At 44.0% G+C, this 23098-nt stretch overlaps 1 protein-coding gene across 3 annotated transcripts in view; it reads left to right on the top strand.

Moving 5' to 3' along the window:
* Nucleotides 1–23098, top strand: part of nrp1a (neuropilin 1a) — a 123244-nt gene that overhangs the window by 23131 nt on the left and 77015 nt on the right. For all 3 annotated transcript variants that reach the window (XM_052506845.1, XM_052506849.1, XM_052506843.1), the window contains exon 4: nucleotides 16757–16938. In XM_052506845.1, coding sequence (XP_052362805.1) covers nucleotides 16757–16938 — 182 coding nt within the window. The remainder of the gene's footprint in view (nucleotides 1–16756; nucleotides 16939–23098) is intronic.

Below are 23098 nucleotides of genomic sequence, written 5' to 3'. Positions count from 1 at the left end.
GGATTCTTCCAATGGCATTGAGTCCACCACATCAGTCACTGGCTTCATCAATAAGTACATTGATGACGTCGTCCTCACAGTGACTGTACGTACATACCCCAACCAGAAGCCATGGATTACAGGCAACTTCCTCACTGAGCTAAAGAGTAGAGCTGCTGCTTTCAAGGAGCGGGACTTTAACCCGGAAGCTGTTAAGAAATCCTGCTATGCCCTCCGATTAACCAACAAACAGGCAAAGAGTCAATACAGGACTAAGGACTACACTGGTTCCGACACTTGTCGGATGTGGCAAACCATTGCAGACTACAAAGGGAAGCACAGCCGAGAGCTGCCCAGTGACAAGAGCCTACAAGACGAGCTAAATTACTTCTATGCTCCCTTCGAGGCAAGCAACACTGAAGCATGCATGACAGCATCAACTGTTTCGGATCACACTCTCCGTAGCCGATGTGAGTAAGACCTTTATACAGGTCAACATTCACAAGGCCACAGGGCCAGACAGATTACCAGGACATGTACTGTGAGCATGTGCTGACCAACTGGCAAGTATCTTCACTGACATTTTCAACCTGTCCCTAACTGAGTCTGTAATACCAACATGTTTCAAGCAGACACCATAGTACCTGTGCCCCAAAACACTAAGGCAACCTGCCTAAATGACTACCAACCCATAGCAGTCACGTCTATAGCCATGAAGTGCTTTGTAAAGCTGGTCATGGCTCACATCAACACCATTATCCCAGATACCCTAGACCTACTCCAATTTACATACCGCCCCAGCAGATCCACAGATTACGCAATCTCTATTTCACTCCACACTGCCCTTTCCCACCTGGACAAAATAAACACTTGTGTGAGAATGCTATTCATTGACTACAGCTCAGCGTTCAACACCATATTCCCTAAAAACTCATCACTAAGCTAAGGACCCTGGGACTAAACACCTCCCTCTGCAACTGGATCGTGGACTTCCTGACTTGCCACCCCCAGGTGGTAAGGGTAGGTAACAACACATCCGCCATGCTGATCCTCAACACGGGGGCCCCTCAGGGATGCGTACTCAGTCCTCTCCTGTACTCCCTGTTCACTCATGACTGCACGGCCAGGCACCACTCCAACACCATCATTAACTTCTTCGAGATAGGGGGCGCTCTTTTAAATTTTGGATAAAAAACGTTCCCGTTTTAAGCAAGATATTTTGTCACAAAAAGATGCTCGACTATGCATGTAATTGACAGCTTTGGAAAGAAAAAACTCTGACGTTTCCAAAACTGCAAAGATACTATCTGTGAGTGCCCCAGAACTAATGCTACAGGCGAAACCAAGATGAAGTTTCATACAGGAAATGCCCCAGATTCTGAAGGCGCTGTGTTCCAATGTCTCCTTATATGGCTCTGAATGTACCAGGAATGAGCCTGCCCTTTGTGTCGTTTCTCCAAGGTGTCTGCAGCATTGTGACGTATTTGTAGGCATATCATTGGAAGATTGACCATAAGAGACTACATTTACCAGGGATCTGCCCGGTGTCCTGTGTCGAAATTATTGTGTAATCTTTAGGTCCATGCGCCGTTCCATTTCTTCAGAAGAGAAAGTCAACTGCCACAATGGATTTATCGTCGATAGATATGTGAAAAACACCTTGAGGATTGATTCTAAACATCGGTTTGCCATGTTTCTGTCGATATTATGGAGTTAATTTTGAAAAAAGTTTGCGTTTTAATTACTTAATTTTCGTTTTTTTTCTTACCCAAACGTTATGGAGAAAACGGAGCGATTTGTCAACACAAATAATCTTTTTGTAAAAACTGAACATTTGCTATCTAATTGAGAGTCTCCTTATTGAAAACATCTGAAGTTCTTCAAAGGTAAATGATTTTATTTGAATGTTTTTCTGTTTTTTGTGAAAATGTTGCTTGCTGAATGTCAGGCATAATCCTATGCTAGGCTATCAATAGTGTTACACAAATGCTTGTTTTGCTATGGTTGAGAAGCATATTTTTGAAAATCTGAGATGACAGTGTTGTTAACAAAAGGCTAAGCTTGAGAGCAAATAGATTTATTTCATTTAATTTGCGATTTTCATGAATAGTTAACGTTGCGTTATGCTAATGAGCTTGCGGATAGATTTACACAATCCTGGATACAGGTTTCTTTCGTAGCTAAACGTGACGCAGAAATGGAGCGATTTGTCCTAAACAAATAATCTTTTTGTAAAAACTGAACATTAGCTATCTAATTGAGAGTCTCCTTATTGAAAACATCTGAAGTTCTTCAAAGGTAAATGATTTTATTTGAATGTTTTTCTGGTTTTTGTGAAAATGTTGCCTGCTGAATGCTAATGCTAAATGCTATGCTAAATGCTACGCTAGGCTATCAATAGTGTTACACAAATGCTTGTTTTGTTATGGTTGAGAAGCATATTTTGAAAATCTGAGATGACAGTGTTGCTAACAAAAATCTAAGCTTGAGAGCTAGCATATTGATTTAATTTAATTTGCGATTTTCATGAATAGTTAACGTTGCGTTATGGTAATGAGCTTGAGGCTGTATTCACGATCCCGGATCCGGGATGGCTCGTCGCAACAGGTTAAGTTTGCCAATGACACAACAGTGTCACCGCCAACGATGAGCCTATAGGAAGGAGGTCAGAGACCTGGCAGTGTGATGCCAGGACAACAACTTCTCCCTCAAAATGATCAAGACAAAAGAGATGATTGTGGACTACAGGAAAAGGAGGACCGAGTACGTCCCCGTTCTCATCGACAGGGCTGTAGTGGAGTAGGTTGAGAGCTTCAAGTTCCTTGGTGTCCACATCAACAACAAACTAGAATGGTCCCAGATAGTCACGAGGAAGCATGACAAAGCCTATTCCCCCTCAGGAGACTGAAAAGCTTTGGCATGGGTCTTCAGATCCTCAAAACGTTCTACAGCTGCACCATTGAGAGAATCATAACTGGCTCCTTCACTGCCTGGTATGGCGACTGCTCTGCCTCCAAACCAAAGCCACTACAGAGGGTAGTGTGTACATCACTGGGGCCAAGTTTCCTGCCATCCAGGACCTCTATAACAGGCGGTGTCAGAGGAAGGCCCTAAAAGCTGTTGAAGACTCCAGCCACCATAGTCATTGACTGTTCTCTCTGCTACCTCACGGCAAGCAGTACTGGAGCGCCAAGTCTAGGTCCAAGAGGCTTCTAAACAGTTTCTACCCCCATGCCATAAGACTCCTGAACATCTAATCAATGGCTACCCAGACTGACTATTTGCATACCCTCTATTTTAAGCTGCTGCTACTCTCTTATTATCTATGCATAGTCACTTTAATAACTCTACCTGCACATTGATTCTGTACCAGTACACCCTGTAAGTAGCCTCGCTACTGTTATTTTCCTGCTGCTCTTTAATTATTTGTTATTTTTATTTTTTACTATTCCATTTTTTACTTAAAACCTATTTTTCTTAAAACTGCATAGTTTGTTAAGGGCCTGTAAGTAAGCATTTCACTGTAAGGGCTACACTTGTTGTATTCGGCGCATGTGACAAATAAAATTTGATTTGATATGATCCATATCTGTACACACACACACACATCCGTAATAGTCCTGCAGCTTTCCTCCCTCCTTCGACGTTGATGCATTCCCGCATACATTTTTTAAACACCTGGCAAGTCTCAGGTTTTGGTCAGTGAGGGAGGAGGAGGGAGGTGGGCTGCAGAGACCGAGGTAGAGGCACTGAGTTGAAACATATAGAAGTTAGGAGAACAGAACAGTGCTTGCAAAAGATTGATGCCCTCTCTAGTGTGAGCTGTGGAACAGACAGGGCCAATGCAGCCTGCCCAATATTACCTCACTGAAGATCTGTTACAGTAGGGGATACTGAGAAAAACTGTAGAGCAATACACCACAAAAACATATGACTCACAGTAGATACGATCTCTTTCTGATATTATCTTCTGCTTTAACACATGACAAGCTGCATATAATACTTCTTGGAAGTTACAACATGCCAATTTAAGCTGTGCTATGCCACACAATGTTCTCTCTTGGACACTAACCTGCTGTGTCTAAATGCTCGTTTTGTAATGGCCCATGGGGCTCTGGTCAAAAGTAGTGGACTATGTCGGGAATATGGTGCCATTTGGGATGCATACAGGGACATAAGAAAGGAAAGAAACCCAATCTGTCTTAAACTGGATAATGGGAGCCTCCGTGGTCATTGTGTTGTAAAGCATAGGAAAAACACTGTAAACCAATGGATTCCTGGGAGAATGTACCATGATAAACTCCTTATGTTGACACGCCGCACAGGCACACGGTACCTTGTTTTTTACATGTCTCAAGCACACTGATGAAGTAGACTTGTGAAACAGGGTCTTATTTGTCCAAGCCAACCAGTACATGGGCTGTTGCCACAGCTGGTCCTAAAAGCTGAAAGGAAGGGTCAGCTCTTAAAATGCAAACAGAGGGAAAAGAAGCCAAACAGGCTCATGCAAACACAGAGTACTCATTACGACTGAAACATCGCAGTCAGACCACACCATTATCACAGCCAGGTGAACGTATTGTAGCCATACCACACCAAGGGCCTAAAGTAAAGACCTATTGGTCAGACTGGTCTCTACAGCTGTCGGATCTTAATTTGAGTCTGTTTGCTACAACACAAAATAATCCTACAGCAACAGGAAATGTGAATTATTCTAATTAATGGAAATTCCGAAGTGGAAATTAAGAACTTCATATGCTAATTTAAACTTCAAATACACTGGATTGCAGGAAAGTTCTCCTGCAACAGGTTTTAATTGTAATGGCTTAGCAGATAATATGAAAACACTAACAATATTTACCTGGCTTAATGAGAAGAAATGTAATATCTATTGTTTACAGGAAAGTCATTCAACAATTTTAGATGAAGTTGTGTGGAAAAAGGATTGGGGGGCGAAATATACATTTCCAATGGGCAAAGAAACTCAAAAAGGGTGATGATATTAATTAACAGTAATTTTGATCTGAATGTGCAAATTGTCCAACTGTGTCCGCAAGGTATATGTACGATTTTAAATATGTTATTGGACCATTGTCACGTTCTGACCTTTATTTCCTTTGTTTTGTCATTATTTAGTATTGGTCAGGGCGTGAGTTGGGGTGGGCAGTCTATGTTTGTTTTTCTATGATTTGGGTATTTCTATGTTTCGGCCTAGTATGGTTCTCAATCAGAGGCAGGTGTCATTAGTTGTCTCTGATTGAGAATCATACTTAGGTAGCCTGGGTTTCACTGTGTGTTTGTTTCGGTATTTTTTACCACACGGTACTGTTTTGGGTTTCGTTCATTCCAAGTTTATTGTTTTTGTATTCAATTGTTTGTGTGTACTATTTCGTATTAAAAGAACCATGGACACTTACCACCGCGATAATGTTGGTCCTTTTATTGCATGACATAAAAGTATTTAGTCAGCCACCAATTGTGCAAGTTCCCCCACTTAAAAAGATGAGAGAGGCCTGTAATTTTCATCATAGATACACTTCAACTATGACTGAAATAAGGAGAAAAGAAAATCCAGAAAATCACATTGTAGGATTTTTTTATTTTTTTATTTTACATATGGAACCAATTCCTATTTACAAGTTCAGCCTACTCCTTCTGCCCCATCGGGGAATCGAGCCCCGGTCTCCCGCGTGCCTGCATTTTGTAGTACAGACATGGCCTTCTCTCCCTTAGGTAAGGAATTAGGCACTTTCCCACGTTTACTACAATATGTATTGTAGGCTATGTTTACTTGTCAGACTGCACAGTAGCCTAACAAACAAAAGCAAAATCTGCAGAGCTGGAAAGATTGTATACTCCATATATATATATATATCATTCTATTGGCTGCAAGAATTTTGTATAATCATTTAAATAGAAACATTTGAAGTTTTGAATCCGGTGTGGTTTTGTGTGTCAATTCATAAACCATGTGCCATGGAATCGGTACATCGAAAATCTCTTCCCAACTATTTAGCTATTTATATGGAACAGCTGTTTGTTCCTTAAATGAAACTGGAATATATTTTTATTTATAACCAATTTTGGCCTTTAATGCAGGGCCAACATACAAGTTCTTTACTTGTTTCCCTTTCACTTGCCTCTTTCATTTTTGCAGTAAAGCTGCAATTTGTTGGTTGTAATTTTGGGTAGATGTCAATGTCATGTGTGACGTAACTCCACCAGTCCTATGTATGATATCATTTATTTATATAGATTATACATTTTTCAACAATTTATTGAAAAATGTTGTTCTTTTATCAATTAGTATATTTGAGTTTAACCACAATATTTGTTGTGTTATTTGTTCTGTCTTTTCAGGTGGATTAAACTGAAATTACAACCAACTTGTGTAGCGAAATGCTTGTGCTTCTAGTTCCGAAAGTACTGCAATATCTAAAATGTAATCTAACAATTCCAAAACAACTACCTAATGTACACAAATCTAAGTAAAGGAATATGAATATATGCATATAAATATAAGAATGAGCAACGACAGAGCGGCATAGGCAAGATACAATAGAATGTATAAAAAAATACATACTGATGAGTAATGCAAGATATGTAAACATTATGAAAGTGGCATTATTAAAGTGACTAGTGATCCATTTATTAAAGTGGACAATCATTTCAAGCCTGTATGTAGGCAGCAGCCTCTCTGTATTAGGGGTGGCCTTGAGATAGTTGTTTTTCAGTCTCTCAGTCCCAGCTTTGATGCACCTGTTATTGTCCACTGGTTCACTGGAGATCACACCTCACCTTCTGGATGGTTGTGGAGTGAACAGGCAGTGGCTCGGGTGGTTGTTGTTCTTGATGATCTTTTTGGCCTTCCTGTGACATCGGGTGCTGTAGGTGTCCTGGTGGGCAGGTATTTTGCCCCCGTTGGTACGTTATGCAGACTGCACCACCCTCTGGAGAGCCTTACGGTTGTGGGCAGTGCAGTTGCCGTACAGCTTGACCGGAGACTCTCAATTGTGCATCTGTAAAAGCTTGTGAGGGTTTTAGGTGACAAGCCACATTTCTTCATTCACCACACTGTCTGTGTGGGTGGACCATTTCAGTTCATCCGTGATGTGTACTTTCCACCTTCTCCACTGCTGTCCCATCAATGTGGATATATGCTGTTTCCTAAAGTCCACAATCTTCTCCTTTGTTTTGTTGATGTTGAGTGAGAGATGCCCTCGCCTCTTCCCTGAAGGCTGTCTCATCGTTGTTGATAATCAAGCCTACTGCTGTTGTGTCATCTGCAAACTTGATGATTGAGTTGGAGGCGTGCATGGTCACGCAGTCTTGAGTGAACAGGGAGTACGGGGGGGGCTGAGCATGCACCCTTGTGGGACCCCGGTTTTGAGGACCAGTGAAATGGAGATTTTATTTCCTACCTTCACCACCTGGGGGCGGCCCAACAGGAAGTCCAGGATGTAGGTGGGGTTGAGACCCAGGGCCTCAAGCTTAATGATGAGCTACTATGGTGTTAATGAACAGCATTCTTACATAGGTTTTGCACTTGTCCAGATGGAATAGGGCAGTGTGCAGTGTGTTGGCGATTGCATCGCCTGTGGATCTTGTGGAGCGGTAAGCAAATTTAAGTGGGTCTAGGGTGACAGGTAAGGTGGAGGTGACATGATACTTGACTTGCCTTTCAACGCACTTCGTGATGACAGAAGTGAGTGCTACTCACTTTGCCTTCTTGGGTACAGGAACAATGGTGGCCATCTTGAAGCATGTGGTGACAGCAGACTGGGAGAGTGTGAGATTGAATATGTCCGTAAACACACCAGCCAGCTGGTCTGCGCATGCTCTGAGGACGCGGATAGGGTTAACACGTTTAAATGTCTTACTCACGTTGGCCACAGAGAAGGAGAACCCACAGTCCTTGGCAGCGGGCTACGTCGGTGGTACTGTATTATCCTCAAAGCGAGAAAAGAAGGTGTTTTGTTTATCTGGAAGCAAGACGTCGGTGTCCATAATGTGGCTGGTTTTCCTTGGAGTCCGTGAATGTCTATAGACCCTGCCACGTGTCTCGTGTCTGAGCTGTTGAACTGCGACTCCACTTAGTCTCTATACTGATATTTCGCTTGCCTTGCGGAGGGAATAACTACACTGTTTATATTCAGCCATATTCCCAGTCACCTCACCTTCCCAAGGTTAAATGCGGTGGTTCGCTCTTTCAGTTTTGCGCGAATGTCGCTAACTATCCCCGGTTACTGGTTAAGGTAGGATTGCATAGTCACAGTAGGTACAACATCTCCTATGCAATCCATTATAAACTCTCCTTCTCCTTCTATGCGCTAAGCATTTAGCTATACATTTTTTTTGGGGGGGGGGGGATTTCATGTAATGGACATACACAAAACAGTCCAAATTGGTGAAGTGAAATTGAAAAATGTCATGTTTAACTTATTATTTTTTTAAACGGAAAAGTGGTGCATGCAAATGTATTCACACCCTTTGCTATGAAGCCCCTAATTAAGATCTGGTGCAACCAATTACCTTCAGAAGTGACATAATTAGTTAGATTGCACACAGGTGGAATTTATTTAAGTGTCACATCATGTGTCACATGACCTCGGTATATATAGAGTCGTGGCCAAAAGTTTTGAGAATGACACAAATATTAGTCTGCTGCCTCAGTTTGTATGATGGCAATTTGCATATACTCCAGAATGTTATTAAGAGTGATCATATTAATTGCAATAAATTGCAAAGTCCCTCTTTGCCTTGCAAATTAACTGAATCCTTCCCCCAAAAATTCCACTGCATTTCAGCCCTGCCACAAAAGGACCAGCTGACATCATGTCAGTGATCCTTTCGTTAACACAGGTGTGGGTGTTGACGAGGACAAGGCTGGAGATCACTCTGTCATGCTGATTGAGTTTGAATAACAGACTAGAAGCTTCAAAAGGAGGGTGGTGCTTGGAATCATTGTTCTCCCTCGGCCAACCATAGTTACCTGCAAGGAAACACGTGCCGTCATCATTGCTTTGCACAAAAAGGGCTTTACGGGCAAGGATATTGCTGCCAGTAAGATTGCACCTAAATCAACCATTTATCAGATCATCAAGAACATCAAGGAGAGCGGTTCAATTGTTATGAAGAAGGCTTCAAGACGCCCAAGAAAGTCCAGCAAGCACCAGTACCGTCTCCCAAAGTTGATTCGGCTGTGGGCTCGGGGCACCACCAGTACAGAGCTTGCTCAGGAATGGCAGCAGGCAGGTGTGGTGCATCTGCACGCACAGTGAGGCTAAGATTTTTGGAGGATGGCCTGGTTTCAAGAAGGGCAGCAAAGAAGCCACTTCTCTCCAGGAAAAACATCAGAGACAGACTGATATTCTGCTTGGACTGCTGAGGAATGGGGTAAAGTCATTTCCTCTGATGAATCCCCTTTCCGATTGTTTGGGACATCTGGAAAAAAGCTTGTCCGGAGAAGACAAGATGAGCGCTACCATCAGTCCTTTGTCATGCCAACAGTAAAGCATCCTGAGACTATTCATGTGTGGGGTTGCTTCTCAGCCAAGGGAGTGGGCTCACTCACAATTTTGCCTAAGAACACAGCCATGAATAAAGAATGGTACCAACACATCCTCCTTGCGCAACTTCTCCCAACTGTCCAGGAACAGTTTGGTGACGAACAATGCCTTTTCCGGCATGATGGAGCACCTTGCCATAAGGCAAAAGTGATAACTAAGTGGCTCGGGGAACAAAACCTCGATATTTTGGGTCCATGGCCAGGAAACTCCCCAGACCTTAATCCCATTAAGAATTTGTGGTCAATCCTCAAGAGGCAGGTGGACAAACAAAACCCCACAAATTCTGACAAACTCCAAGCATTGATTATGCAAGAGTGGGCTGCCATCAATCAGGATGTCGCCCAGAAGTTAATTGACAGCAGGGCGGATTGCAGAGGTCTTGGAAAAGAAGGGTCAACACTGCAAATATTGACTCTTTGTATCAACTTCATGTAATTGTCAATAAAAGCCTTTGACACTTATGAAAAGCTTGTAATTATACTTCATTATTCCATAGCAACTTCTGAAATCAATATCTAGAGACACTGAAGCAGCAAACTTTGTAGAAATTAATATTTGTGTCATTCTCAAAACCTTTGGCCACGACTGTACACTTGTTCTGAAAGGCCCCAGAGTCTGCAACACTACTAAGCAAGGGGCACCACCAAACAAGCAGCATCATGAAGACCAAGGAGCTCTCCAAACAGGTCAGAGACAAAGTTGTGGAGAAGTACAGATCAGGGTTGGGTTATAGAAATTATCAGAAACTTTGAACATCCCGCAGAGCACCATTAAATCCATTATTAAAAAATGGAAAGAATATGGCACCACAACAAACCTGCCAAGAGAGGGCTGCCCACCAAAACTCACAGACCAGGCAAGGAGGGAATTAATCAGAGAGGCAACAAAGAGACCAAAAAATAACCCTGAATGAGCTGCAAAGCTCCACAGCGGAGATTGAAGTATCTGTCCATAGGACCACTTTAAGCCATACACTTCACATAGCTGGGCTTTACGGAAGAGTGGCCAGAAAAAATACATTGCTTAAAGAATAAAATTAGCAAACGTTTGGTGTTGTGGGAGACTCCCCAAACATATGTCAGATGAGACTAAAATGTAGCTTTTTGGCCATCAAGGAAAACGCTATGTCTGGTGCAAACCCAACACCTCACATCACCCCGAGAACACCATCCAGCATCATGCTGTGGGGATGTTTTTCATTGGCAGGGACTGGGAAACTGGTCAGAATTGAAGGAATGGTGGATGGTGATAAATACAGGGAAATTCTTGAGGGAAACCTGTTTCAATCATCTAGAGATTTGAGACTGGAACGGAGGTTTGGAATGGCCTAGTCAAAGGCCAGACCTCAATCCAATTGAGAACCTGTGGTATGACTTAAGGATTGCTTACACCAGCGGAACCCATCCAACTTGAAGGAGCTGGAGCAGTTTTGCCTTGAAGAAGGTGCAAAAATCCCAGTGGCTAGAAGTGCCAAGCTTATAGAGACATACCCCAAGAGACTTGCTGCTGTAATTGCTGCAAAAGGTGTCTCTACAAATTACTCTAGCTGCAGACTAGTAATTAGTATTTAAGATTTGCTCTTATTCTGTCAAGTCTGAGTTTAACTATTTCCCATTGTGTAGCCAATGCTCCATGTGGTAAGGTTAGGAATTCAACAACCATTGCAACCTTAGCTTACACTGAGGTTTTTGTGGTCTGAAGAAGACTACCTCAGGAGGGGGTTTTGTTTGTTACAATAGAAAAGACGGTTCAATGTCTGAGCTCAGGGGGCGGGCCAATGACTTAGTTAAACTTTATTCTAGCTTATTTCTTGTTTCTTTCACAATAAAAAATATTTTGCACCTTCAAAGTGGTAGGCATCTTGTGTAAATCAAATGATACAAACCCCCCAAAGATCCATGTCAATTCCAGGTTGTAAGGCAACAAAATAGGAAAAATGCCAAGGGGGTGAATACTTTCGCAAGCCACTGTAATTGCATTAAGACGTTCCTCCTTTGTAATTTGTCCTTCACATTGGTCTTTCTGTACACATGTTACTTTTACATTAATAGGGGGAAAAAAATCCATACATTTAGCATTTGTTAGTGGAGTTGGAGGAGGAAAACATATGCTTTACTTCCTCTTTCTAAATATTGATTGGTGAATCATGGGTGACTCCATCATTTGGAACAAGTGTCAGTAAATCATTTTTGGTAGCATTTCTATATTGAAGATTGAAAAAGAATTTGGTGCATTTTTCCCAATATTATTATTATATTATTTTTATAATATGGATCTTTATTAAGTTACTCCATTTCTTTTTGTTTTTCCTCTAACTTCCTCTGAGACTCTATGGTACAGTTTGTATTGCTATCTGTCTGTACTGTTAGTCCTTCCATTCTCTTTGACCTAAATTGCTTTTGTTTTATAGTTAAATACTGAATTGCATGGCCTCTAAAGGTACATTTTAAAATGTCCCATACAATAAGGGTGCTGTACTGTGCCTATGTTATGTCATAAAAAGTCAGTTAAAAATGATTCTGTTATCATCCAGTAGGCTTTGATTACATTTCCAATATCCTTGCCCACGTGGAAATTCTGTAAGAGTAAAATTTATGCTAATTATGTGATAGTCCACCCACATTCTGTCCCCTATCAACACTTTTTTTTACTGGACATAAAAAAAAGTAATCAATATGACTAGCTTGATTAAGCCTCTGCCATGTACAAGTTGGAAGTTTAGATACACCTACGTTGGAGTAATTAAAACTCATTTTTCAACCAATCCACAAATGTATTGTTAACAATCTATAGCTCTGGCAAGTCGGTTAGGACATCTACTTTGTGCATGACACAAGTAATTTTTCCAACATTTGTTTGCAGAGAGATTATTTCACTTATAATTCACTGTATCACAATTCCAGTGCGTCAGAAGTTTACATACAATAAGTTGACTGTGCCTTTAAACAGCTTGGGAAACTCCAGGAAAGTATGTCATAGCTTTAGAAGCTTCTGATAGGCTAATTGACATATTTGAATCAATTGGAGGTGTACCTGTGGATGTATTTCAAGGCCTACCTTCAAACTCAGTGCCTCTTTGCTTGACATCATGGGAAAATAAAAAGAAATCAGCCAAGACCTCAGAAACAAAATGTAGACCTTCACAAGTCTGGTTCATCCCTGGGAGCAATTTCCAAACACCTGAAGGTACCATGTTCATCTGTACAAACAGTAGCATGCAAGTATAAACACCATGGATCACACAGCCATCATACCGCTCAGGAAGGAGACGCGTTTTGTCTCCTAACGTACTTTAGTGCGAAAAGTGTAAATCATTCCCAGAACAACAGTAAATTACCTTGTGAAGATGCTGGAGGAAATAGGTTTTTAAAAAGTATCTATATCCACAGTAAAACGAGTCCAATATCGACATAACCTGAAAGGCTGCACAGCAAGGAAGAAGCCACTGCTTCAAAACCGCCATAAAAAACTCAGACTATGGTTGGCAACTGCACATGGTACATGAGGAAGGACAATTACGTGGATATATTGAAGCAACATCTCAAGACATCAGTCAGGAAGTTAAAGCTTGGTCGCAAATGCGTCTTCCAAGTGGATAATGCCCCCAAGCATACTTCCAAAGTTGTGGCAAATGGCTTAAGGACAACAAAGTCAAGGTATTGGAGTGGCCATCACAAATCCCTGACCTCAATCCTATAGAAAATGTGTGTGCAGAACTGAAAAAGCGTGTGCGAGCAAGGAGGCCTACAAACCTGACTCAGTTACACCGGCTCTGTCAGGAGGAATGGGCCAAAATTCACCCAACTTATTGTGGGAAGCTTGTGGAAGGCTACCCAAAACGTTTGACCCAAGTTAAACAATTTAAAGGCGCTGCTACCGAATACTAATTGAGTGTATGTAAACTTCTGAACCACTGGGAATGTGATGAAAGAAATAAACGCTGACTTAAATCATTCTCTCTACTATTATTCTGACATTTCACATTCTTTGTCACACTCGTCATAAGGAGTAGACCAAGATGCAGAGTGGTATGTTTCCATCCTTTATTTTGGAATAGAAAACGTCAAAGAACAACAACGCAAACAAACAAACCGTGACTCTATAATAATGCTCACAGGCAACAATACATAGACAAGATCCCACACCCCGACTTAACCAACATAGAGAATGAACAGCTCTCTATGGTCAGGGTGCGACGTTCTTAAAATGAAGTGGTGATCCTAAAACTGAGTTTAAATGTATTTGGCTAAGGTGTATGTAAACCTCCGACTTCAACTGTATATCTCACTTAGGTCAGGGTATTTAAGCCTTCATATATCCACAAATTCCAATGTATCCATGACATTCATTATTTCCTTAAGTGCATTAGTGTGATAGTTTGTATTGTGATTTCCTTTATGGTCCATTGAGGTATTTAAAACTGTATTATAATCTCCCACTGTAATAATAGTATTGTGTTGCTTGTCGGGTTGATAAATTATTCTATATATTTTCAAAGAAGCATGGATCATCATTATTTGGACCACTTAGGTTAATAAGCCATAGCTGTTTAAGGTCCAATAACATATTTAAATCATCCATCTACCTTGAGGATCTGTTTGGACAATTTGCACATTTGTGTCAAAATTACTGTTAATTAATATCATCACCCCTTTTGAATTTCTTTGCCCATGGGAGAAATATACTTCGCCCCCCAATCCTTTTCCCACAAAACTTGTTGAATGAGTTTCCTGTAAGCAATATATATTATATTCCTTCTCTTTGAGCCAGGTAAATACGGGTAAACACAAGTTTCAATTATATTTATCATAATATATGTTTGTAAATGTACCATTAAAAAGTAACATGAGTGTCCATATAGCTGTACCATGATATTTGCATTGCTAAGTAAACGTCCAATTGGTCTCCACTATTCCACCCCCTAAAACCCCTCCTCATCCTGAGTTGGGCTGTCATCCCATTGACCGGCAGACCACCCTCGACCCCCCAGATCCCATGGCCCCCGACAGACCGGGACCCATCCTTCAAAAAGAGCACACAGTGCCAACCACAGAACAGAAGCAGATCAATCGCCAAAATAATTTCCATCGCCCTCACCTCAATTTGTATTATATATAGCTATTAAAATGTATATATATCTATTTAAAAAATTCTACTAGTCTAATTTCCATATTTAGAAATTAATATTTGTAATAAGGTTGGTAGTTTATGCAAAGGATTGTTACCTCCTACCAGTATTGCCATTACAAAAGATACGTTTTGGCAAGCAATTATTATTTTAGCAAACAATTATTGTTATTAATCCTATATTGTCCCTAGCATCTTTACTCCCTCACAACAGTTGTGAGACTGTGACACACACACACACACTCTCATACACACTCATCCCCTTTCCCCCCACAAACAACTATACATTCAAATGCTTAACTGTTGCGCCATCCCAGAGCCCGACTCAAGAAAGGCCTTGATTTCCGAATGCATATACAACTGTAGCTGTATGAGAAGGCATGTGAAATTGAGCAGAAATGGAGAGATTTGGTTAACCATTGTCAAGTCCTAGGTGATGGAGATCAGATATACCCCTTCCCCCCTGTAAACACCCACAAACGGTCCCCCGTTGGACCATATTCCCAAGCATCTCTGTGCAGTCAGGCCTTTAATGATTTTGTGCCACCAGGACCACAATAATATGCCCTCTCTCTGAATGTCCGACTGTGACCCTTTTTACCAGTTTTGCTGCTTGAACCCCTAACAAAGAATGGATGATTAATTTCTCCTGCATTGCAGACACACACACGTACATGCAAAGGTATACACCGCATACTTACATACAGATACACAGGCACACGTAAACACAAACACATACGCAAACACACACACAGGGACACATTGCTTTTCAGCCTAGATCCCCATGGGCTGTGTTCGTTCAGGCCATCCTGGTTGGCCAACAGATCAGATTAAGATTGCCCTCTTCGCTCCATCTTATGTTACACACACGATATGTGAGTGCATTGGCTCCCGTTGTTACTCGTGCACATTCTGAAGGCGATTTCCTCCCTTGGTCTTAAAGCTTCGTGCTGACTCAATTAGCCAGCTCCTCGTGCCAATAGCCCTGGATCTGAAATTCCATTTGAGTAGGATGTGGAGCGTGCGTGTGTGTGTGCGTGTGCATGAGCTGCAATCCCATAGCTGCCGCCTGATTGCGTTAACACGTGCGTCTGGTGGTCTCCCTGTACCTGCCTCCAAGGAGTATAATACGATCACTGACATTAAATATACTCAAATACACACAGACACACACAGAACAACAGACAACACAGAAACACATATAAACCCCACACACACTTCTCTCTTTAGGCATCGGCTCTTTTACAGGGAGAAGACAGCTATTGAGCTGCACTGACAGTTTCGACATAGCTCCACCACACACTCACAGCTCCACTAGACCAGTTTTATGTAAACCTAGAGTCCGTACAGCTGGGAGTCATTGTTATAGAATCTCTGCAGTGTCCGCATTTTCTAGCTAACAACATGGAGCTGTGCCACGTGGAGGAAATATGAGAAGGTTAACCAACCTGCCCACCTGGTCTTGGATTTATCCTGTAGACCTCATTACCACTAGAGCATGTTTTTTTCTGCATTATGGAGGATCACCTATCAGAACATGAACTTGATTGTTGTTTCCAACTTATTGTATGTGTGTGTGTGTGTGTGTGTGTGTGTGTGTGTGTGTGTGTGTGTGTGTGTGTGTGTGTGTGTGTGTGTGTGTGTGTGTGTGTGTGTGTGTGTGTGTGTGTGTGTGTGTGCGCTGCAGTAACATGTGTTTCTCTGTTATCGCTCTTGATTCAGATGTCAAAACAAATAGTGGCCATGTAATAATGGACATATCTAAAAAACTAAAAAGGCACTGTAACAATCATATTTTGACATGAATCACACCTGCACTTTCTGATATTTATTACTCCTAAACTGTATACACTAATACTTTCCTTTGAAAATAAATGAGACTGAGTTTAAATTATTGATTGTGTTGTCAGAGAGAGAGATTTATCCTGTACACCTCATTACCGCTAGATTATGTTTTTTTTCTGCATTATGGAGGATCACCTATCAAACATGAACTTGTGTGTGTGTGTGTGCATAAAATACCTAATACAACAACAGGTCCCTGACAGGTACTCACTCCCCCTCTCCCCCTCTCTGTCCAGGTATGACTATGTGGAGGTACGTGACGGCGTGGACGAGAGTGGGCAGCTGGTGGGGAAGTACTGTGGGAAGATCGCCCCGTCACCCGTGGTGTCTTCTGGGTACCAGCTCTACATCAAGTTTGTGTCCGACTACGAGACCCATGGAGCAGGCTTCTCCATCCGCTACGAGGTCTTCAAAACAGGTGAGATGAGAAATAGTGAATGGCAAACAATCACAAAATATCATCACACACACACACACACAAGTTCACACACAGCTCGTGAAGCAGCAACAATGTATTTATGGTACTTCTAAGACTTACTGTAGTTATGATGATATCTGTTCATCCAGACATAATAATGTCCCCTTTCTCTGTTTATGTGATGCTACATCATCATGGTTAAGTGGAGAAAGTGAGTCCCCAACAGTTTAAAGATCATGAATGAAGGAAGTGCTTTCTCCTCTTCCTGCTCCTGAGAAGCTCAATTCATACATATATTCCGTTGCGGTAGCATACTGCTGCTTATGCAGACGATCAGATGAACCGATAATGTTGTCCAACCCTGAGAAGTATCCTCAACAATAAAATATCACAAAAAAGACCACAGACGTGTCCCTGCTGAAACGGGAACTCACCAAGCGGCCTGAATTTCACAAGTACACTCAGGGGACATTCTCATTTCTTATCTGAAGACAATACAATAAATGGGAAAGCTTCCTGTTGTTGGCTTGACTTCCTGACTGTGTTTTGAGTTTATGGCTGCCATGGGACGGGGGTAGATTTCCATTGAGTGATTGGGAGAGGGGAAGGGAGTAGGACACAAACAGGTGCAACGGACAGCAGACTTCACTCCGATTAATTAACCCTCAGCTAGTCTATGGGATGACCCAGAGTGACCCACAGCGAAGACGGATGCCCTCTTTTTAATCTCAGAAGTGTGTGTGTGTGTGTGTGCTTGTAGGGGTAGGGTCAAATCAAATCAAATCAAATGTATTTATATAGCCCTTCGTACATCAGCTGATAACTCAAAGTGCTGTACAGAAACCCAGCCTAAAACCCCAAACAGCAAGCAATGCAGGTGTAGAAGCATGTGGCTAGGAAAAACTCCCTAGAAAGGCCAAAACCTAGGAAGAAACCTAGAGACGAACCAGGCTATGTGGGGTGGCCAGTCCTCTTCTGGCTGTGCTGGGTGGAGATTATAACAGAACATGGCCAAGATGTTCAAATGTTCATAAATGACCAGCGTGGTCCAATAATAATAAGGCAGAACAGTTGAAACTGGAGCAACAGCACGGCCAGGTGGACTGGGGACAGCAAGGAGTCATCATGTCAGGTAGTCCTGAGGCATGGTCCTAGGGCTCAGGTCCTCCGAGAGAGAGAAAGAAAGAGAGAAAGAGAGAATTAGAGAGAGCACACTTAAATTCACACAGGACACCGAATAGGACAGGAGAAGTACTCCAGATATAACAAACTGACCCTAACCCCCCGACACATAAACTACTGCAGCATAAATACTGGAGGCTAAGACAGGAGGGGTCAGGAGACACTGTGGCCCCATCTGAGGACACCCCCGGACAGGGCCAAACAGGAAGGATATAACCCCACGCATTTTGCCAAAGCACAGCCCCCACACCACTAGAGGGATATCTTCTTCAAAAGAGAGATCATCATGGTCCAGAGTAACGCCGAGGGTGTATGTGTGTCTGTGTGTGTATGAGAGGATGTCCCTTTAATCCGATGTATTTGCGTGACACACACATCTCCCCACACCTCAGTGAAGTGCAGCATTCCTTCTTGGTGATGCGGTTAAATTGTGCACCCCACATTCATCTCCTGATGAGGTATTTCCCAGTCTCATCCATTAAAAGGACTGATTATAAATTAGTTGTGTTAGGGCACCTGGGCTATGAGGGATGGGGGAAAGAAGTGCTGAATGCAGGGTGTTGGTTCCCCAGAAGTGTTGTTAGTAAGAGGGGATGCACCAAGGGGGAGCCAGCTGGAGACACAGCCGAGTATGGTGCACCCTCTGTGGGATGTTTTGATCAGGACCATCCCCTGTAGAGCTGGCACCACACCATGGGTGTGTCGTGGGGCCGGGCCGGTTCTTCTGAAGCAGGCAACAGAAACTTGTTTAGCTTTGAAACCAGTGCTGTGTTTTGACTACAGCAGAGCCGGCCGCCTCCAAGGCGGTTGCTTTGAGATCAATTAAGTCTGTGTCCCAAATGGCACCCTATTACCTATTTAGTGCAGTACTTTTGACCAGGACCCATAGTGCTCTTTCCCCCTTCTGATGACCAGGTGGCGAATCGCATCTCTGCATGTCTGGCAGACATATCAGTGTGGATGACGGATCACCACCTCAAGCTGAACCTCGGCAAGACGGAGCTGCTCTTCCTCCCGGGGAAGGACTGCCCGTTCCATGATCTCGCCATCACGGTTGACAACTCCATTGTGTCCTCCTCCCAGAGCGCTAAGAACCTTGGCGTGATCCTGGACAACACCCTGTCGTTCTCAAGTAACATCAAGGCGGTGGCCCGTTCCTGTAGGTTCATGCTCTACAACATCCGCAGAGTACAGAGTAGTTCAGTGTTAGCTAGCTACATAGCTGTCTTTGTTTCCAAGATAATTGTGTAGTTTAGTGTGTGTAGCCTTGGAGTGATTATGTTAATTCACTGAGGTTCGCTAGCCAGCTATTTGTCGTCCTTAACGTAGGAGACTCTGCTAGCTAGCCAACAGCTAACATAGCCAACGTCTACTGTTTCGAATTCAATCACCGGTCAGGCAGTATCACATTTTCATTTCATTACAGTACAACGGTTTGATTTGTTTGATCGTAGCTAGCTACATAGCCGTCTTTGTTTCAAAGATAATTGTGTAGTCTAGAACGATTTCCTAGGTTAGCTAGCCAGCTATTGTCGTTCTTTTAACTCACGTAACGTAAACAACACTGCTAGCTAGCCAGCTAGCCCCGAATAGCAGCACTGTAGAATTATTACACTCAACGGAACGACTTGATTAGTGTAGTGTCAACAACGCAGCTACTGCCAGCTAGCCTACTTTAGCAGTACTGTATCATTTTAATCATTTTAGTCAATAAGATTCTTGCTACGTAAGCTTAACTTTCTGAACATTCGAGACGTGTAGTCCGCTTGTCATTCAATTTCCTTGCATTAGCGTAGCCTTTTCTGTAGCCTGTCAACTATGTGTCTGTCTATCCCTGTTCTCCTCTCTGCACAGATCATACAAACGCTCCACACCGCGTGGCCGCGACCACCTAACCTGGTGGTCCCAGCGCGTACGACCACGTGGAGTTCCAGGTCTCTGGTAGCCTCTGGAACTGCCAATCTGCGGCCAACAAGGCAGAGTTCATCTCAGCCTATGCCTCCCTCCAGTCCCTTGACTTCTTGGCACTGACGGAAACATGGATCACCACAGATAACACTGCTACTCCTACTGCTCTCTCCTCGTCCGCCCACGTGTTCTCGCACACCCGAGAGCTTCTGGTCAGCGGGGTGGTGTCGGGATCCTCATCTCTCCCAAGTGGTCTTTCTCTCTTTCTCCCCTTACCCATCTGTCTATTGCCTCCTTTGAATTCCATGCTGTCACAGTTACCAGCCCTTTCAAGCTTAACATCCTTATCATTTATCGCCCTCCAGGTTCCCTCGGAGAGTTCATCAATGAGCTTGATGCCTTGATAAGCTCCTTTCCTGAGGACGGCTCACCTCTCACAGTTCTGGGCGACTTTAACCTCCCCACGTCTACCTTTGACTCATTCCTCTCTGCCTCCTTCTTTCCACTCCTCTCCTCTTTTGACCTCACCCTCTCACCTTCCCCCCTACTCACAAGGCAGGCAATACGCTTGACCTCATCTTTACTAGATGCTGTTCTTCCACTAACCTCATTGCAACTCCCCTCCAAGTCTCCGACCACTACCTTGTATCCTTTTCCCTCTCGCTCTCATCCAACACTTCCCACACTGCCCCTACTCGGATGGTATCGCGCCGTCCCAACCTTCGCTCTCTCTCCCCCGCTACTCTCTCCTCTTCCATCCTATCTTCTCTTCCCTCTGCTCAAACTTTCTCCAACCTATCTCCTGATTCTGCCTCCTCAACCCTCCTCTCCTCCCTTACTGCATCCTTTGACTCCCTATGTCCCCTATCCTCCAGGCCGGCTCGGTCCTCCCCTCCCGCTCCGTGGCTCGACGACTCATTGCGAGCTCACAGAACAGGGCTCCGGGCAGCCGGCGGAAATGGAGGAAAACTCGCCTCCCTGCGGACCTGGCATCCTTTCACTCCCTCCTCTCTACATTTTCCTCCTCTGTCTCTGCTGCTAAAGCCACTTTCTACCATTCTAAATTCCAAGCATCCGCCTCTAACCCTAGGAAGCTCTTTGCCACCTTCTCCTCCCTCCTGAATCCTCCCCCCCCCTCCCTCCTCCCTCTCTGCAGATGACTTCGTCACCATTTTGAAAAGAAGGTCGATGACATCCGATCCTCGTTTGCTAAGTCAAACGACACCGCTGGTTCTGCTCACACTCCCTACCCTATGCTCTGACCTCTTTCTCCCCTCTCTCTCCAGATGAAACCAGGCCGGCCGCCCAACAACCTGCCCGCTTGACCCTATCCTCTCTACTCCAGACCATTTCCGGAGACCTTCTCCCTTACCTCACCTCGCTCATCAACTCATCCCTGACCGCTGGCTACGTCCCTCCCGTCTTCAAGAGAGCGAGAGTTGCACCCCTTCTGAAAAAAACCTACACTGATCCCTCCGATGTCAACTACAGACCAGTATCCCTTCTCTCTTTTCTCTCCAAAACTCTTGAGCGTGCCGTCCTTGGCCAGCTCTACCGCTATCTCTCTCAGAATGACCTTCTTGATCCAAATCAGTCAGGTTTCAAGACTAGTCATTCAACTGAGACTGCTCTTCTCTGTATCACGGAGGCGCTCCGCACTGCTAAAGCCAACTCTCTCTCCTCTGCTCTCATCCTTCTAGAATCGGCTGCCTTCGATACTGTGAACCATCAGATCCTCCTCTCCACCCTCTCCGAGTTGGGCATCTCCGGCGCGGCCCACGCTTATTGCGTCCTACCTGACAGGTCGCTCCTACCAGGTGGCGTGGCGAGAATCTGTCTCCTCACCACGCGCTCTCACCACTGGTGTCCCCAGGGCTCTGTTCTAGGCCCTCTCTTATTCTCGCTATACACCAAGTCACTTGGCTCTGTCATAACCTCACATGGTCTCTCCTATCATTGCTATGCAGACGACACACAATTAATCTTCTCCTTTCCCCTTCTGATGACCAGGTGGCGAATCGCATCTCTGCATGTCTGGCAGACATATCAGTGTGGATGACGGATCACCACCTCAAGCTGAACCTCAGCAAGACGGAGCTCCTCTTCCTCCCGGGAAGGACTGCCCGTTCCATGATCTCGCCATCACGGTTGACAACTCCATTGTGTCCTCCTCCCAGAGCGCTAAGAACCTTGGCGTGATCCTGGACAACACCCTGACGTTCTCAACTAACATCAGGCGGTGTCCCGTTCCTGTAGGTTCATGCTCTACAACATCCGCAGAGTATGACCCTGCCTCACACAGGAAGCGGCGCAGGTCCTAATCCAGGCACTTGTCATCTCCCGTCTTGATTACTTGCTGTTGGCCGGGCTCCTGCCTGTGCCATTAAACCCTACAACTCATCCAGAACGCCGCAGCCCGTCTGGTGTTCAACCTTCCCAAGTTCTCTCACGTCACCCCGCTCCTCCGCTCTCTCCACTGGCTTCCAGTTGAAGCTCGCATCCGCTACAAGACCATGGTGCTCGCCACGGAGCTGTGAGGGGAACGGCACCTCAGTACCTCCAGGCTTTGATCAGGCCCTACACCCAAACAAGGGCACTGCGTTCAGCCTCCCTACCACTGAGGAAGTAAGTTCCCGCTCAGCCCAGTCAAAACTGTTCGCTGCTCTGGCCCCCAATGGTGGAACAAACTCCCTGTCAATCACCACCTTCCGGAGACACCTGAAACCCCACCTCTTAAGGAATACCTAGGATGGTAAGTAAAAGTAATCCTTCTCACCCCCCCTTCTCCCCCCCAACAAGATTTAGATGCAAGTGGCTGTTCCACTGGTTGTCATAAGGTGTATGCACCAATTTGTAAGTCGCTCTGGATAAGAGCGTCTGCTAAATGACTTAAATGTAAATGTAAATGTGTTCAACCTTCCCAAGTTCTCTCACGTCACCCCGCTCCTCCGCTCTCTCCACTGGCTTCCAGTTGAAGGCATCCGCTACAAGACCATGGTGCTTGCCACGGGCTGTGAGGGAACGGCACCTCAGTACCTCCAGGCTCTGATCAGGCCCTACACCCAAACAA

The sequence above is a fragment of the Oncorhynchus keta genome, chromosome 4 (genome assembly GCF_023373465.1).
Source record: "Oncorhynchus keta strain PuntledgeMale-10-30-2019 chromosome 4, Oket_V2, whole genome shotgun sequence".
NCBI classification, from domain to species: domain Eukaryota; kingdom Metazoa; phylum Chordata; class Actinopteri; order Salmoniformes; family Salmonidae; genus Oncorhynchus; species Oncorhynchus keta.
This window is presented reverse-complemented; position numbering and strand designations above follow the sequence as displayed.